Below are 17,973 nucleotides of genomic sequence, written 5' to 3' on the forward strand. Positions count from 1 at the left end.
TGCTACTTATTTTTAGTTTAATCCTATTGTGGTTTGAGAGCATACTTTGTATAGTTTACAGTTTCTATAAAATTTGTGAGGGTGTTTTAGGGCCCATAATGCAGTCTGTCTTTGTGCATGTTTCATATGATCTTGAGAGGACTGTTTCTACTGCTGTTGGGTAGAATATTCAAAAATGTCAATTTGATCCAGTTGACTAATACTGATCTACAGGTCTTCTATATTCTTACTGTTTTTCTGTCTTTTTGATGTATCAACTACTCCAACTATAATAATGGTTTTGTCTATTTCTCCCTGCAGTTCTATCAGTATTTGCCTCATGTATTTTGACCCTTTGCTGTTATGTGCTACACATAGAGGATGGTTATGCCATGTTGTAAAATCGATTGCTTTGCTATAATGCAATGTGCTTGTTTATCTCTGATAATCTTTCTTGTTCTGCAGACTGCTTTGTTTGAAATTAATATGGCCACTCCAACTTTTCTTAGATCAGTGTTAATGTTAGGCTAAAATACAAAATGAAAACCAAACTTGAAGATTCCCTGAGCAGACAAAACCATTTAAGCCCCATAAGCAAAACTAAATCTATCTTATTTCATGAACGTAAGTGAAACGTAAGTCATCTTCTGAAAAATGGTATAAGATAACCACTTTTAATCAATCCCCTGCCATCTGGAAACCCCCATTGTAGTAACCAATAACTGTAAAGGTTAAACACCTTCCTCATTTTCACGTTATATGCCATCCTGTAATGTCACACCTCTAAGCTTCAAAGCAGTTTTGATTTGAAAGCTCCCAATTCTTGAACTGCGCTTATATGCACAATAAACTCTCACTAATTACTATCTTATTGATCTGGTGCTGTTTTTGGATTTTTGCTGTATTTGGATTTTTGACATTAGCATAGTATATCTTTCTCTGTTCTTTTACTTTTAATGTATTTTAGTCTTTATATTGAAAGTGGATTGCTTGTAGATAACATATAGTTGGGTCTCATCATTCTTTTTACGCCTACAATCTGTCTTTTAATGTTGTATTTAAAGTGATTATTGATATGTTTGGATTAATATCTGCCATGTTTGTAACTATTTTCTATTTGTTGCATTTGTCTTTTGTTTCTTGCTCCGCCCTTTTTGATGTTGTTTATCTGAATTTGAGCATTTTGTATTATTCAATTTTATCTCTTTCCATATTGACATACAAAAAAATTTTAGTGACTGTCCTTACCTATCAAAGACCATCTCCAGATAACATTATGCTACTTAATAAGTAGTGTAGGTACCTTAGAGTATTCCCAGTCCCTCCCTCTCATCCCATGCAACATTGCTGCCATTCATTTAATTTATCCATATGCTATAATCACCCAAGACATTTTTAGTATTATTTCTTTAAACAGTTATAACTAAGAATAAGAAAAATTATTTTATTGTACCTTCTTTTATTTCTTCTCAAATGCTCATCTTTTCTTTGCAAGTTTCTGACCTATATTATTTAACTTTTGTTTAAAGAACTTTCCTTAAATACTTCTTGCAAAGCAGGTCTAGTAGCAATGACTTTTATTGGTTTTTGTCTGAGAAAGTTTTTATTTTTTCTTTACTTTTGAGAGATAATTTCTCAGGTGTAGAATTTTAAGTTTATTTCTACTTCTTTCAACACTTTAAATATTTTGCTCCACTCTCTTCCTGTTTGTGTGTTTTCTGATGAGAAGTCCAATATACTTCTTACCCTCAATCCTCTATAGGTAAGGCATTTGTTTTTCTCAGCTTCTTTCCAAATATTCTCTTTATCTTTGGTTTTCTGCAGTTTGATTATGTTATGACTCAGTATAGAGTTTATTTTGATTTCTTTTTTTAATAATTTTTTATTATGTTATGTTAGTCACCATACAGTATATCCTTAGTTTTTGATGTAATGTTCCATGATTCATTATTTGCATATAACACTCAGTGCACCATGCAATATGTGCCCTCCTTAATACCCATCACCGGCCTATCCCAGTCCCCCACCCCCGTCCCCTCTGAAGCCCTCAGTTTGATTTCTAACCTGCTTGTTACTCTTTGAAATTCCTGGGTCTACTTTGGTGTCTGTCATTAATTTTGGAAAGTCCATTGGCCATTATTCAAATATTTCTTCCATTTCATTCTGTCTTTCTTTACCTTCTGGTATTCCACTTATGCATATGTTACGACTTTTACAGTTATCCCCAGTTCTTGGATATTCTCTTCTGCATGTTTCTTCTGCATTATAATTTAGGAAGTTTGCATTTTCTTATCTTCAATCTCACTGATTTTTTCCATAGTTGTGTTGAATTTATCGATGTGTCTATCAAAGACAGTCTCCATTTCTGTCAGTGTTTTTGATTTCTGCTATTTCCCTTGGGTTATTTCTTAGAGTTTTCATCTCTCTGTTTATCTTACCCATCTTTCTTGCATGCTGTCCGCTTGTCCCATTAGAACCCTTAGCACATTAATCACAGTTGTTTTAAATTCCTAGTCTGATAATTCCAACATCTGAGACATATGTAAGATTGGTTCCAGTGGTTGTTTTGTCTCTGCAGAATGTGTTTTTTCTTGCCTTTTGGCATGCCTTGGAATTTCTCACTGAAATCTGGACATGTTGCATCTAGTAATGGGAACCAAAATGAATACGTCTTTTTATGTGAGGATTTATATTAATCTGGCAAGGAATTGGGCTGTACTTAATGTTTGCTCTAGGTGTTGTAGGTGCCAGGGGCTTCAAATTCATCTAGGACTCTTGTTTTGGCCTCTCCTCTTGACTTTGAGGTCATCTTCCAAGGTAGTCTGTGTTTGTAGTTCTTTCAGCTATTACCAATATTATTATACTAGATTTCTTTTAGTATGATGATATGATATGAGGATAATATTCCTCATATTCCAACTAAATATTCCTATAATATTCCAACTAAATGTCAGTATTTTTAGTGGGTCTCTGTCTTGGGACTGTGACCTTCGCTAGTGTTTCTCTAGTGGTGTGGCTTGTTTCCCTCTGCCCCTTACTTCTTTTCCTGGCTACTAACTCCTGAGGACTGTTTGTTCCCTTAGGTGGGGCAGGGAGCATAGGGAAACCAGAGTGGGAGGAATGTTCTTTTCTAATTGGGATGAGGCTCTGGCAAAGTCTTTTCCCTTGGACAGTAGGCCTTTGGTGTACAGAACACTCTGGGCATAGTTTGCAATGATTACCTTCTCCTTTCCCAGCCAAAGCTGGGAGGGAATCTTTTTCTGATCTTCAGAAAGAGAGCATGGAAAGTTTCCTGGAAGTCAAGTTCACAGAAAAATGGGGCCCTCTAAAACTGTGGTCCTTAAGAGTTTCTGTTTCTCATGAGTCCACCCTCAGCCTCTGTCGATATATCAGCAGTACCACATAAGCAGCCCTACCAGTTTATGGCATCGGTGGCTTCTAGTCTAGGTGGACAGATCTTTGCTCTGACTCTTTGGATGGTCTTGTCTTTCCAGATATCAGGGTGGTGGTTTGTTTGCCATATGTTTTATTCAGCTTAGGCTGCTGTCACAAAATACTGTAGACTGGGTGGCTTAAACAACAGACTTTTATTTCTCACAGTTGTGGAATTTGGAAAGTCAAGTTACTGGCTGATTCAGTTTCCTGGTGAGAGCCCACTTCCTTGCTTGTAGATACCAGCCTTCTCACCGTGTCCTCATCTGGCTCTAGTCTCTCTTCTCATCATTATGACACTAATCCCATCATGGGGGCCTCATCCTCATGACTTCATCCAAACCTAATTACTTCCCAAAGGCCCTACTTTCAAATACCTTCATGTTGGGATTAGGGCCTCAGCATGAATTTTGGAGGGACACAATCCAGTCCATAGCGCATGTAACCTCAGTGTTCTGATAGGTCTAAGAAAGGTCATTGATTTTAAATTTGTCCAGCTTTCTTGTTGTTTAGAGAATAAGAATGATGTCTAAGCTCTTTAAATACAGAGCTGGTGCTTTTCCTATTTACTAATGTATGTGTCTGTGTATCCAAGACTCTGAATTTCCCTTTAAAAAAAAAAAGATTTATTTATTTATTTATTTGAGAGAGAGAGAGCAAGAGAGCATGAGCGGGATCGGCAGAGGGAGAGGGGAGAGAGAATCTCAAGCAGACTTCATGCTGAGCATGGGCTTGATAACAGCACTGAGGTCATGACCTGAGTCAAGACCAAAAGTCAGACACTTAACTGACTTCGCCACCTCCTTGCCCCATCTCTCCAAATTTCCATTTAAGAACAGTTTTCACTGCTGCTTTATTACTTTCTTTGTGTATAGAATATCCTGTTTGAAGAACGAACAATTTGCAACCTAGTAGGATATCTTTCTACAGAGTGTAACTACATTTGTTTCTGGAGTTAGAAATGAGCACTAGTGGGACACCTGGGTGGCTCAGTTGGTTAAGCTCCTGCCTTCAGCTCAGGTCATATTCCCAGGGTCCTGGGATTGAGTCCCACATTGGGCTCCCTGCTCAATGGGGAGCCTGCTTCTCCCTCTGTCTGCTGCTCTCCCTGCTTGTGCTCTCTCTCTCTGACAAATAAATAAATAAAATCTTAAAAAAAAAAAGAAATGAGCACTAGACATCTCTGATCATCTTAATATTATTGAGAAGATAGAGGCTAAATTTTAGTACCTGTAAGGAGTTGTCTGTCTCTGACTTACCCTGTATCCTAAGCTGTAGGGAGCTTACAGGATATTCTCATCCTTGGGGGACCTAGAACTAAAGTTTTGTCTTTAACCCTATGAGGTTGTAAAAAGATCTGGTCAGGTGCTTCGTTATCTCAGGTTCTCTTCAGGAATCCTAGACAGCGTAAAGGGTCTCAAAAGTAGGGCTCACTTTCTTAGGTTTTCTTCTTCTCCCAGATCTTGGACATTTAATGTTTTATTGTCTTTTAGCACTTCATTCCCTGGTTTTCATTTTGTACAGCTTTTCTAGCAGGAGGCTTGTTCAGAATTTCCTGGTCTACCAACCATAATATGATTATTTTTTTAAGCTAGAATTTATTTTTCATCTCATTTAATAAAACCTTAGTCTTCCACAAAACTGGACATGTATTACCCTAATATAAATTTAAGCATAATGACCTGTCCGCATGTCTTCCATAAAACAATTTATTGCTATCTCTGAACAATAGTTACGAACTACAGCCAAGGTTGAATCTTTCATGTGCTTTTTCACTCTTGCCACTTGATCTTGCCATCCTGAGAACTGAAACATTTCTATGCTAAAAAGGCTGAAACAGTGTATTTTATAACTTGGTGTCTCCACAGATTCTAATAAAATGGCCAAAGCATGGGACCTTACTGAAATATTGCTAATAATTTGGTATCCCTTCAAATAAATATTTTAAAGATAGTGAATATTTTCAGAGAGGGGTGGTAGAAACAAATTTTATATTAATAAAATTCTATATTCTTATTTTGAAATTTGAGATTTATCATATACACAGGATAAAACTTAACTTTCTAATTTGCTTTCTGTACTCTCATTGCTATTTCTCTATTACAGTAAATGAATGGCATTCACACTCGAGAGAATCAGTGTTTATACATACAGTTACAATAGTCTTTTTCAACATATGTTTAAAAGTTATTCCTATCTAGATTTATGTTAGCAAGTTCCCTGCTTTTCAGGAGTTCTTATTTTTTCTTTGCTTTTCTTTTGCATTTTTTGGTTTTTAGACAAGACAACCTCTTGGGAGGCACACTGGCACACTTGGTAAATATTTATAACCAACATCATAAAACAAAGGGCTGACTTCCATTAGACAGTATGTTGTTATGATGCATTTCGTGTCTGCGTGTCAGCTGACTGTGTCAAAATGAGTTGTACTTGGAAATAGGTCATATGTAAGTCACATGAATTCACACAACAGGAGAGGTCAGGGGATTTGCATGTTTGCCTGCTTGTCATGTTGAATTTATATTAGTATTGCTGTTTATTTTGGTGGGAGTGAAACCAATTTTTATGTAATTACATAGCCTGCTGTAGAACTACATGTAAGTGGTCCCGTGTTTCTGATATATTGCAGCAGTGTTTTGGATCCCCTTATGAACTGCCGTATGGGTTTTTCCCTTTATGCATCTTGACTTTCACAGATGAGTTGCTCAATTAATATTGATAAAATAGATTAATGCTATTACACCTCTTCATAAACTTTAGAATCATTATGGAAATACTTAAAATCTTGTGAAAACTTTAATTCATTAACTCCATAAATTATCTTGGTTAGAGTACATTTATAAACCATATACAAATACCTCATTGAGTTCGAAAATCATCAAGCCTCAAAGAAAAGAAAAATACAATTAAGGCCTTTTGATTTTTGTCACATAAGACACATCACCTTACTTCTGTTTATAGATATCTCATATATTTGATGAAATACTGGCATATTCTTTTACATTCCATATCTATTAGGGGGTTATCATTTTATGCATGAGTCCTATTGATTATTGAACATTTGTCTTTTATTTGTATTCTACTCCAATGATTTTGAGCAAATGTAAAGTTTATAGAACAATCCTTTTGTCTATAAAAGTTAACTGGTAGAGCTATGTTCAGCAATCATCTAAGTTGCATTACTCTCAATGTGTCAAAGATTTTAAATGTAAATTATGAGAAAAAGTGAGGGGAGCCTCCAATAAAATACCAAGCTTCCTCTAGGGTGGGTTGTTTGCTTTCATGTTCTGGAAGAGTGAGGCCTACTGATAGTTTAGCTAAATTATGTGCTGTGGCATCAAGAAAAGCCTGGGATTAAATCTTTACTCTGCCACTTCTTAGCTGTGTGGCTTTAGGCACACAACCTCTGTAATTTTCATTATCTTCTGCTTTAAAGTGGGTACAAAAATGACTACTTTATAGGGTTGATGGAAACATTACAGGTACATAATATAGTTCTGCACCTGATGCTGAGACACAGAGTTGCACACTGAAGACTTTTAGATTGATAGCGCAGAACACATTTGCTACTTATTTCTCTCTTTGGAAGTTAACCCAAGTGAACCCTTCTCCTAAAATTGTTTCCTTCTCTGAAAAGTTTTATAGTAATGTAGGGAGGGGAAAAACATGGTTTATCCACAAGCCAGAAACAATTTCAAAGCCAGCTAAAGACCAAAAGCACAAATTGGCTTGGTATGCATTAGAAATGCAGATTCCAAGGCCCCACTCACAGACTTAGCACAGGAGGCTCAGGATCTAGAAATTGCATTTTTAAACAGCTTCTCAAGTAATTCTGACAGACACCAAAATTCTGAATCTATAATCAAGGGGAAGACAAACATCCACATAGTAAGATTGTATTTTTTTTTTTAAGATTTTATTTATTTATTCAACAGAGATAGAGACAGCCAGCGAGAGAGGGAACACAAGCAGGGGGAGTGGGAGAGGAAGAAGCAGGCTCATAGCAGAAGAGCCTGATGTGGGGCTCGATCCCATAACGCTGGGATCACGCCCTGAGCCGAAGGCAGACGCTTAACCGCTGTGCCACCCAGGCGCCCCAAGATTGTATTTTTAAAAGAGTAATTTAAATCCATGCATTCTTTTATTTTTTTAAGTTTATTTTATTTTTTTAAAGATTTATTCATTTTGTTTAGAGAGAAAGCATGAGTGGGGGGGAGGGCCAAAGGGAGAGGGTGAGAGAGTATCCCAAGCAGATTCCACACCAAGTGTGGAACCTGACATGGGGCTCGATCCCACAATCCAGAGATCAGGACTTGAGCCAAAATCAAGAGTCCAATGCTTAACCAATTGAGCCACCCAGGTGCCCCTAAATCCGTATGTTCTTTTATGAATTGTGATGGTATGAAAAAAATCTTCATAGCAATTTGAGGAATATCTCTTAGGCAAAGAAAATACATTTGGAACCTGATAGTATGCCTAGAACTTTTCATTTATAGGGTAATGTAACATCAAACCCATGCCTCATTCACTAACATTCTGAAAAAATGCCCATTAAATACAGAATTCCACAGCAAATTCTTTGTTGTTATCCTTTGTATTGAAAAAGTTTCAACATGGAGAGCACGACAAGACAAATATTACTGTTCAGTTAAATAATATTTAATTAATGGTGCATATTCCCCCAATGATGTTGATACTAGGAAGTTAAATTTAAGGTACTCAGAGCATTACAAAATAATGTTCTGCCTACTCTGTCACCATATACACACACTTTCTGTGTCTACGCCTTACTTCATTTTACTAATTAATTATAAAATTAATACATGTTCATTTTAAAAAATCCAGATATGACTGGAATGTGCTAAAAATACCATACCCTCCACCTCACAATTTCCCTTGCCCTTTGTAAGAAAAACCTGCTTAAAATTTTGAAGGTGCCAAGATATTTTTATTACATACACAAGGTAAGTACCTTATATATCTTCTTTATGTTCTTAAAATTTAAATAACTCATAAATCGATCAGGTAAAATGTGAAAGATTGCCATTTGTAGACCTCCCCATTCCACTTACCTGTCTGTTGCCACTGCCACTGTGCATCTTTTCTCCTAATCCCTTAAGATGTTGAGATCATCATAGCAGCATCTATCTAAATCTGTGAACGTACATTAATGTTGGAAAAATATGAGATCTTTTGGAGGGTTATCTGATTCATCACCCAGCTGTTCACTGAAAGAAATCAAAATTGTATTAGCCTGCCAGTGGCACCCAGGAAAATAGGATTGAAGTGTAAGAGGGTCCGATTAGGATTGAATGTCGATGGACCAGGGCCTCAACCCTGGATGCACATTACCCTGGTTTGGAGAGCCTGTAAATAAACACACACACACACACACCAATGCCCAGAGTATAAAGTTTTGTGGGAAGAATGGGCCTTTCCAGAAGGGTCTGGTTATCAGAGTTAAAATATCTGTGGGTTTAAACAGTATTCTCCTATTGGTGTTATAGGAAACAGTAGCCAGGAATGTGGGCCTAGTAGTTGAAAACATACTGGATAACTATCTTGGTCATGGGAGATAGAGTGCACATTTGCACATTCATATTCGACATGCTCTGAGAGGTTCTGTAATCAAGAAACCTGTTGAACTTTGTTTTGTTTTTAAGCCCAATCTTTCCCCAATGTACACATCCAACAAATCTTTATTGTGAACCTCTTCAAGCCAAGCCATGTTCTAGGTACTATGGATGAAGGCCACTGAAGGTCCTCGCTTTAATGAAGCTAGTCTTCTAGTGGGGTAAGATAAACAAATAAACAATAATCAAACAGAAGAAGACCCCAAATAATGAGTAATATGTGGAAAATAAAATAGGAAGATAAGATGCAGGGGTATGCCAGGTACATTGCTTTTGAAGGTGTTATTAGAAAGGGTCTGACTTAGGTGGTAATATTTTGACCAAGGCCTGAAATGGCAAAAGGAGCTGGTTCCAGAGAAATTTCAGAGTAGTGTGGACAGCTGGTGCAAAGGTCCTAAGCAGGACCGAGCTTGGTTGTTCTACAGGGTACAGTGTGGTGAGAGCATAATGGAGGGTATTGTCAAAGACTATATATTTGATAATGAGTTCGGATTTTGTTCTAAGTGGTAAATGAAGCAAGGGAGGGGTGGTGGTGACACAGTTTAGTTTACCTTTAAAAATATTCCTGACCGCTCAAAGGGGAAGAGATTAGGGCTGTGGATGGGGATGGTGACAGGGAACGGGAGAACCAAAAAGGAGGAGAGGTCACTGAGGTAGTTCGGGTGAGGCAGTGCTTTGTGGAACTGGGTGGACATAGCTGAGATGAAGACAGATGCCCAGATTTTGAATATCATTTGGAGGTGTCATCACAGAAGGCCTGTGGTGTGTGAGCCTGAGAGTTGGGTGTGTGGAGTATTGGTGAGGTGGTGGCAGGAGGTAGAGAAGTGATTGATAAGGGGAGTCAAATCCAATTAATTTGACTATGGACCACCAAACATTTTTTTTTTAAATGTTTTGGTAAGTGCTGATAAAGAGATATTTGTAAACTAGAACAAAAAGTAGGTAAATGAGCAGAGTCCCTGTGTATTGGTATTTCTAATGTATTCACCTTTGCCTTGTGCAACCTACATGAAGTTGACCTTCTGTGCTGATCCAGTCATGGTCAGCAGACCTACCAGCCTGAATAGATCGCTAATTTTGTTCTAGCATACGCTGATTGTTACAGTATGGAAAAAACAAAAACAAAAAAAGCCAGGGGGAGGAGGAGAAGGAGAAAAAGAAGCAGGAGGAAGGGAAGGTGGGTAGCAGAGAAGGAGAAGAAATAAAACATATACATTGTTGAGAACAGCTTCTGTTTCCCTCTAACATTTCCACATATGAAACCTTCCATTTGTCAGGAAGGTGAAAATAAAAGCTGCTCCGCTGTTAGGTGCTGTAGCGTGTGGGTTTTGCAGGTGAGCTATGTGTTACGCAGATGCACCCTGATAGGGCGGAAGGAAGGTAGCTCTTGGTCTCACCTTACAATTGTACAAACACCAGAAGGTTATCTTCTGCCTTTTTTTCTTTTTTTTAAGATTTTATTTATTTATTTGAGAGGGAGAAGCAGGCTTCCTGCTGAGTAGGAAGCCCACAGGGCTACATCCCAGGGTCCTGGGATCAGGACTGGAGCTGAAGCTTCAGCAGATGCTTAACCGACTACACCATCCAGATGCCCCTATTTTCTACCTTTCTGACCTTTAATTTCCTCGTTTGCACTTTGTGTTAGCTTAGCATCATTCTCAAGGTCTTTCTAGCTTTCAAATTCTGGCGTCTGTAAGTATAATTATAGGTCTTTCCAAATTATTATTGCTTCCAATTTCCGTTAACATTTTTTTAATACTGGTGCTTCTGTTTTATTATTTTTTTATTAAATAACTTTGACGTGTAGCAATTCTTACTGTGCGTATCCGGCAGTGCCGTGAAGTTGAACAGCCTGTTATCAGACTGTTCGGAATGGAGTGTTAGGAGATATTTTTTTTTATGTTCGTAAGAGGAGAAAATGAAAGAAACGTGTCCTAAGTTTTATCATTCATCAGTGATGCCAGCAACTTCTTTGCTGAATCCGATCCTACTTTCTGAATACTGGAAGAAGATTTTCTCAATTTTTTTTGGTGTTGTTCACAATGTTAATACCTTTTATGTTGAATCTAAACTCTATAGAAACAAAGTTTATTTAGAGTATCATGGTTGAAAGCTGGCTTAATGGGGAAGGTAGAATTTCAACTACTCTCAGTATAAAGAAAAGCCTGGGCAATCGTACCTTCTGTGGATGGAGGGACATTACTGTGTAACTGGTAATATGATTTTCTTGAAGAAGGTAGCCATTTTTACAGTAAAAAAGCAAGTCAGACATTGTTCATTGACGTTCTAGGTCAAAGGGTGAAACGGATATTCTCCAGATGCATTGATTTTCTTCTTTCCCCTTTCTTCTAGGGCTTTTCAGGAAATGCAAATGCAGACAGTGTTGTGTACTATAGACTCCAGCCTTCTATCAAAGCCCGATTTCTGCGCTTCATCCCTTTAGAGTGGAACCCCAGGGGCAGAATTGGAATGCGGATCGAGGTGTTTGGGTGTGCATACAGTAAGTGTTTGTTTAACACACTGGCATAGATTTCAAAAGAGATGTTTTGAAAGCCAACCTGCATGCTGAAATTGACTTTATAGCTATGTAAAGAGATGTAAAAACAGGAATGATTTTTGTGGAAAGCTTTTTTTGTGCCCAGACATGGCAATATTGACTTTAGTGTTTGGCTTTATATTTTAAATCAGAAATGAAAGCATTTTATAGATAGATCGATCCATACAGAGATAAATAGATGCAGATACCTGTTTATTAACACATATGAATCCATTTAGCCAAATCTCATATTATTAACTAGACCCTGACTTTCAAATATTAGAGTTTTCCCCCCATGGACTATATTTGATGATGTTTCACTTAGGCACCCTGAATTTAATAAAAGATACAGTGTTCCATTTAGTATAACCAGTCAAATGTCAGGACACCAAAGAATGTTTGTCTCTCCAGCCTAAAAATAACATGCCACAGAACTCATTTATAAACGTGCTGTGCCTTCAGCATAAATTCATAGAAAAGGTAAAGACCTCTGCCAAAATATAAAATGTGTTTGAAATACTTTCACATAAAAAATGATAGAAACCACAGATTTCACTTAGTCTCCTCTTAATGAAGCATTTTATTATATCTTTTTGTGGGGTAGGGGCCTAAGAGTTATTGATAGCCTACCTCAAGCCACACCATCCTGTTAGATGCTCTTTTATTATAGACCAATGAGTTAGTTAATATGATCTACAATTATCAGATGAGCAGTCTGAGGTTTGGAGAGAGTCCGTAATTTGTCCAGCATCTCACACCTAGCACACAGAAGAATCCAGAAAAGAGCCTGGGACTGTTCAGTTCCTCTTTATCTCTGTTCCTCTAGTGAACCTTTATTTTTTAGCCACAAAAGGTTTTTTTCACACATATTTTTCACTTTTTGATGTAAGTCAGGTTAGGTTCTGGTTCACTTTATTTGCAGGAAGGAAAGGCATATCATGCAGGGGGCAGGCAACTTGTTGACGTTGTCTGAACTGTGTCAGGCAAACGAACCGTGGTGTACAGACTGCAGGTCTCCTTGCACTGGTTGGTGATGTTCCTGGCACCTCAATCCCCCACCATCAAAGGTAACTGACCAGGCTTTTGTTCCCACTGGTGCCTACAGAATAGTGATCACAGTATGAATATTAATAGGAATAATAATAATAGCAATAATACTAATATCGATAGTATTATTTTTTTTTAAATTTTATTTATTTGAGAGAGAGAGAGAGAGGGAGAACACAGAGTGAGAGGGAGAGGGAGAAGCAGACTCCCCATTTGAGCAGGGAGCCCATGTAGGGCTTGATCCTAGGACCTTGGGATCATGATCTGAGCTCAAGGCAGACACTTAACCGACTAAGCCACCCAGGAATCCATCCCCCTTTTCTTTTTAAGATTTTACTTATTTATTTGTCAGAGAGAGAGAGCACAAGCAGGGGGAGCAGCAGGCAGAGTGAGGAGCCTGATGCCGGACTCTATTCCAGGACCCTGAGATCATGACCTGAGCTGAAGGCAGACACTTAACCAACTGAGCCACCCAGGCATCCTCCAATAGTATTAATTTTTTAATGCTAGAAATAGCAACATTTTCTTGAGTGCTTATTATATGTCTAGCATTATATTAACAGTTTATAGTTTTTTTTTTAATTCTGGGTAAATATTATAAGATAACTATTCCATTCTCCGACTTTGCAAACGAGGTGGCCTAAAAGCTCAGGGAGGATGGCTTGCTCAAGCCACACTGACGGGAAGTGACTGAGCTGGGTTCGCAGCCAGGTCTGCCGCACCCCAGAACCCAAGTGCAGGCTCCAGCTCCGTCCAGCTGTTAAATCCCAGAGATGAGCCTGGGCAGCTTACTTCTTACTGTCTGCCCATTTAATCTCTTGGCTTCAGCAGTTCAGCTTAGCTGCTCCTATTATGTGTTAGCTCCTCCTTTGCAATGATCCATTTGAATAAAACCATCCTTTAAAAAAATATCCCACCCCAAATTGCAATTCTGGAACATAGAACCCAGACAGTCAGTCTTATTTGTCTTTGGATCATGGAGTTAGCAAAGCCCATGCTATGCAATGGATAATTCAGCAAAACAAATTTCAAATGCTTCATATTTATACTTGCATTCTCTACTTACTCCGAGTATCCACCTTGCAAAATATTTATTTATCGCAGTATAAAAATAGGTAACAGTTCTTGAGCACTTACTCTCTGTCAGGTGTAGTTTTTGTAGGCTTTCTAACATAATCCTAAAAATCACCCATCTAATAGAGTCTTAGAAATATGAAGCAATTTTCCCCGTTGTACACACTTAATGCACAGTCAGTCTAGGATGTAAATTCAACATCAGTTGAATAAGACTATTGACCCTCATTTTCCAAGACTAAAGCACCCCTCATGATGTCCGTATAGACGTGACTGCTGAAAAACAGCTTCCTTTGAGTTCTCTCTGCCACACGCTCCACGATGACTCAAGTCTCCCTCCACTTTCATCGATCTGCAGCCCTACGGAGCAGTCTTTTTCCTGCCACTTCAGTTGCTGTTTCTTGCAGCGAGTGCATTGTCCATGCATTTAATCAGCCTGCTCTTCTCACTGACCCGCTGCTGAACTAGCAGTACCAAGGGCCAATAAGATTTTAAATTCAAACATAAACACCTGTGGTTAAAGGGTATGATAGGCTCTGTTGTATAATTTAGAATAAGAGAAAAACATATAAATAATGGAAAAGTATTCTCATAGATAACCTAAACTAACCTCCAGATGGGTTGAATGTGAGTGCCTTAAGGGAGGGTCTTTGATCAAATGGACTTTAATTCTTGGATTATACTTCTATTCTCTACCTGTTCATAGTATCAGCCTTGCACAATATGAATTTACTAAAACATGATTCTATGTAACTATCATTTATTAAATAGTTAATATGTATCAGATATTTTCTTTCTAGGCATTTTCTGATTTAGTCCTAACAACACAGTGAAATAGGGGCTTGAATATTACCATTTTATGCAGGACTAAGAGGAGAGGAACAGAATTGTCCACTGAGTGAGCCCTGTGGCTTGCTCTGGGCTGCCTGTACAGAAATAGGTGGGACTATCAGCTCCCCTTGTCCTCAGAAGGAAGAGGTGCAGGTGCTATCAGCCCAAGAACACAGCTGCAAGATTTTGTCTGCAACTCCCCTGAGTAGCCCAGATCCAAGATCAGCCCGGATTTTCTTCAGATATACAAGGCCATTCTCCTACAGTCCCTATAAAAAGGAGAAGTGGTATTGGGGAGTGGTCAGAGTCTTTCTCCTGGGTCACGGCCACAGGATACCTGCCCATGCTGGCAGTTAAGTGAGCCTTTTGTGAAGGTCTAGAGGACTGCATGCACCTGCCGGCCTGTGTCCATGTTGCTTGCACCAAGTTAATATGAGTCTTTTTTGGGCTTTGCCTGAGCCACTCACTCGAGAGCAGTGTATACCAGGGTGCTTCAAGTCTCCTGACATGGGAGAAAGTGAACCTTAGAGAAATCAAGAACTTTGTTCAGGATTACATAGACTGTTTCTGTCAGATCTAAGATTTAAATTCACATCCATTACTTTCTTAAAGCCTGTGCTCTTGACAACTATATGAATCATACATGCATTTACCTTTTAAATATTTATTGACACTTGTTGAAAGAGAACTCTACTAGATAGTGGGTATAGGGATAAATTTTAAATAATGTATATATCCTAATAAATGGAAATTATTACTATAGGTAATCTATTTTGCATTCTAACCCTAGGTTTATTCAATACAGTCCTTTCTCTCTACACAACAAAGCACAAACGCAACATTATCTAAAATGCTACAGTTAAAAAACTCAAAATTTATAGTACTTGTACAATAAAAGCCAAAAAAGGAATGTACATGTTGTCAAGGTAACCTGTAAGAACACCATGTATGACAGCTGTAGCAGGGGGTCTGTGGTGACCCTCCAGCTTGCTGTCAACTTGCTTATTAATTTCAGTGAGAGAAAGGGAGATGTAGGGTGAGGGGCTATGTGCCTGAGTACATGTAAAAACAACCACTTACAGCAGCTAACATGGGGTGTTCGACCCCAGAGATCAGAAGAGGCAATGTCATAAAAATTATAAAAACTCAGTGTAAAATATTGTAGCATGAGTGTAGGATGTGAGGAATGAAGTGATTGATGAATTGAGATTAGTATAAGAACGTTTATAGCAAGAGGTTTGAAACTAAAATGCAGATCTTTTCACATGGGAGCCTGGGAGGACAGACCAAATAGGAGAAGGGACATACCCTAGTTGAGCACAGAGACAGAGACGAGAATTGGTCAAAGGATTGGTTTGTATTTGAGAATGGTCATTCAGGCTGAAGGAAGTGGCACACAGAGCAGCTCGGTTAGGAGGCTTCTGATCTCATGTATGCAGTGACCGTGGAGCCTCAAACCAGAGGACCAGTGATCAGGAGAGAGGGTTCTCTTGACTCAAATCAGACTCAAATGTACCAAGGATGTTGAATTAAGAGAGCTTAGTGATTGCATGGGAGGGTCCCTGAGTTATCGGATTGGAACAAGCATCTGGAAATTGGTGCCGTGATGGGAGGGCCAGTGGAGAATGAACGAGCTCTGAAAGGGCACAGGGGAGATCGTTAATTCCATTGTTGACTCCTTGAATGCAACCCTGGGGAACACAGAACTCTAAATGTTCTCAGTCGAAGGTATATAATTGAAACCTATATTAATATTGTTGTTATTAAATCATAGCTTTCCATTACTGCATTACTGTTAAGAATAAAAGTATAAAGTGCTGTGTTTGGACAGCTGCTTATGTCTTTGAAAAGGAGAGATGCATTTCTATCACAATTAAAGTGGGTCCTCTATGCTGTTTCTCAGGTAGCATGTGTTTTTATGCCAGCCCCCCGCCCCGTGCCTCCTGCACGTGTTCACTGAAGTTATGGATACAAGCTGCTCCTGTGAATATTGCAGGGACCGTGGCTATTGTGAGAGCCACACATAATTTTATTACCCTCTGTCCGGGTGAGTTAGGGCAGTAACTTGTTACGAAGGAACATCAAGTGAATGGAAAATCCATATCAAAGAGCATGTTCCACTTTTATGTTGGAAAACTTGGAAGCTGTTTCCTGAGTAATGAGAGAAGGAGAAGCTAAATTTTATAGGTTCAAAGAGAAAGTATAAATTTCAGATGTCTTGGCCATAGCAGCCGTGAACATGTTTATAGAGCTAGACAAGAGATGTGGGTAAGGAAATAACTTGTGGAAGAAGGAAAAAGAAGAGAAAATGTTTGACGGTAAAGAAATACTGCTCTACTAAGTGTCCTGAAGGGAAGTAACCAATGGGTAAACAAAGGCAGAGAAAGAAAACAAAACTGAGTAGAAGTGACTGTGTCTGAGATGTCCTGAGGGAGTGGCAGTAAAGCCACAGATGATATTCTTTAATTGTGGATGCATTGCTGCGACAATTGCCCTTAGTGTAAATCCCAAGTTCCTCTTCTCTAGGTGTGTAAACATCCTCATTTTGCAGCCCGTGAACTTCCTTTCCTCATCCTCAACAGAGTAAGAGCCTCCAGCTGTCCAACCATCCTGAACCACTTCCATTTCTTCAACATACCATGATTTCATGATTTTTCTAGACCTGGGACCTTTGCACGGTGCCCGGGGCAATCACCGCACGTGCAGCCTTCATTTCTCTATGGAGATAAGTCTTTCTCCTGTTGCCTTTTCTCAGCAGTGGAATCACAGTCTCTGACAACTTCTCTGACACCTCACTTTTGGGTCAGAGGACACTTCCACCTGTTCCTGGAACAGCCGTTCTCCCGGTGGTCATACTAGGAGTACCGATACTGTATGGTAGTCAGATGTTCTTTCTTTGGTATGAGTCTTCTGGTAGGTGAATGAATGAAGGGGAACAGGGTTGGTGAGCCTCGGGAGGGCTTTTTCCCTGCCAACCTGGCTGCATGTGTGGTCTGTGGAAGACCAGACACAGAACACGGGGACAACTGAGAAGCCTGGAAGAGAAGAGATCTATAGAAGTTGAGGAACGACATACAATATAGAAACTATTGTGTTTATTTGCTTAAATCCAGACTGTTTAAGAGAAAATTATGGATTCTATTTAACAAATGGAAGCAAGTTATCAATTACATAGCTCATGTCAACTTAAAAAAATAAAAATATGCATTTTATAATATAAAAACTGTTGAACGCTGGAGTGACTTCCATCAGTAGGTTCGTTTGGAAAACATTATTAAAAGGAAATGCAAGAAAGTAGCCTGAGAAGTGCCAGCTACTGACACTGAGAACTGAATCATTGTCTTCTGTCTCCTCTCACCACATGTCCGGTTAGGGGGAGAAGTGAAAAGCAGTAAACTTTTTGGACTTACTCTTTTTTTTTTTTTTTTTTTTATTTTTTTT

At 38.7% G+C, this 17,973-nt stretch overlaps 1 protein-coding gene across 1 annotated transcript in view; it reads left to right on the forward strand.

The window, feature by feature from the left end:
• CNTNAP4 (contactin associated protein family member 4) overlaps positions 1-17,973 on the forward strand; it is a 261,201-nt gene that overhangs the window by 118,368 nt on the left and 124,860 nt on the right. The window contains exon 4 of the mRNA XM_034638501.1: positions 11,397-11,544. Coding sequence (XP_034494392.1) covers positions 11,397-11,544 — 148 coding nt within the window. The remainder of the gene's footprint in view (positions 1-11,396; positions 11,545-17,973) is intronic.

The sequence above is a fragment of the Ailuropoda melanoleuca genome, chromosome 12 (assembly GCF_002007445.2).
Source record: "Ailuropoda melanoleuca isolate Jingjing chromosome 12, ASM200744v2, whole genome shotgun sequence".
Lineage (NCBI taxonomy): Eukaryota > Metazoa > Chordata > Mammalia > Carnivora > Ursidae > Ailuropoda > Ailuropoda melanoleuca.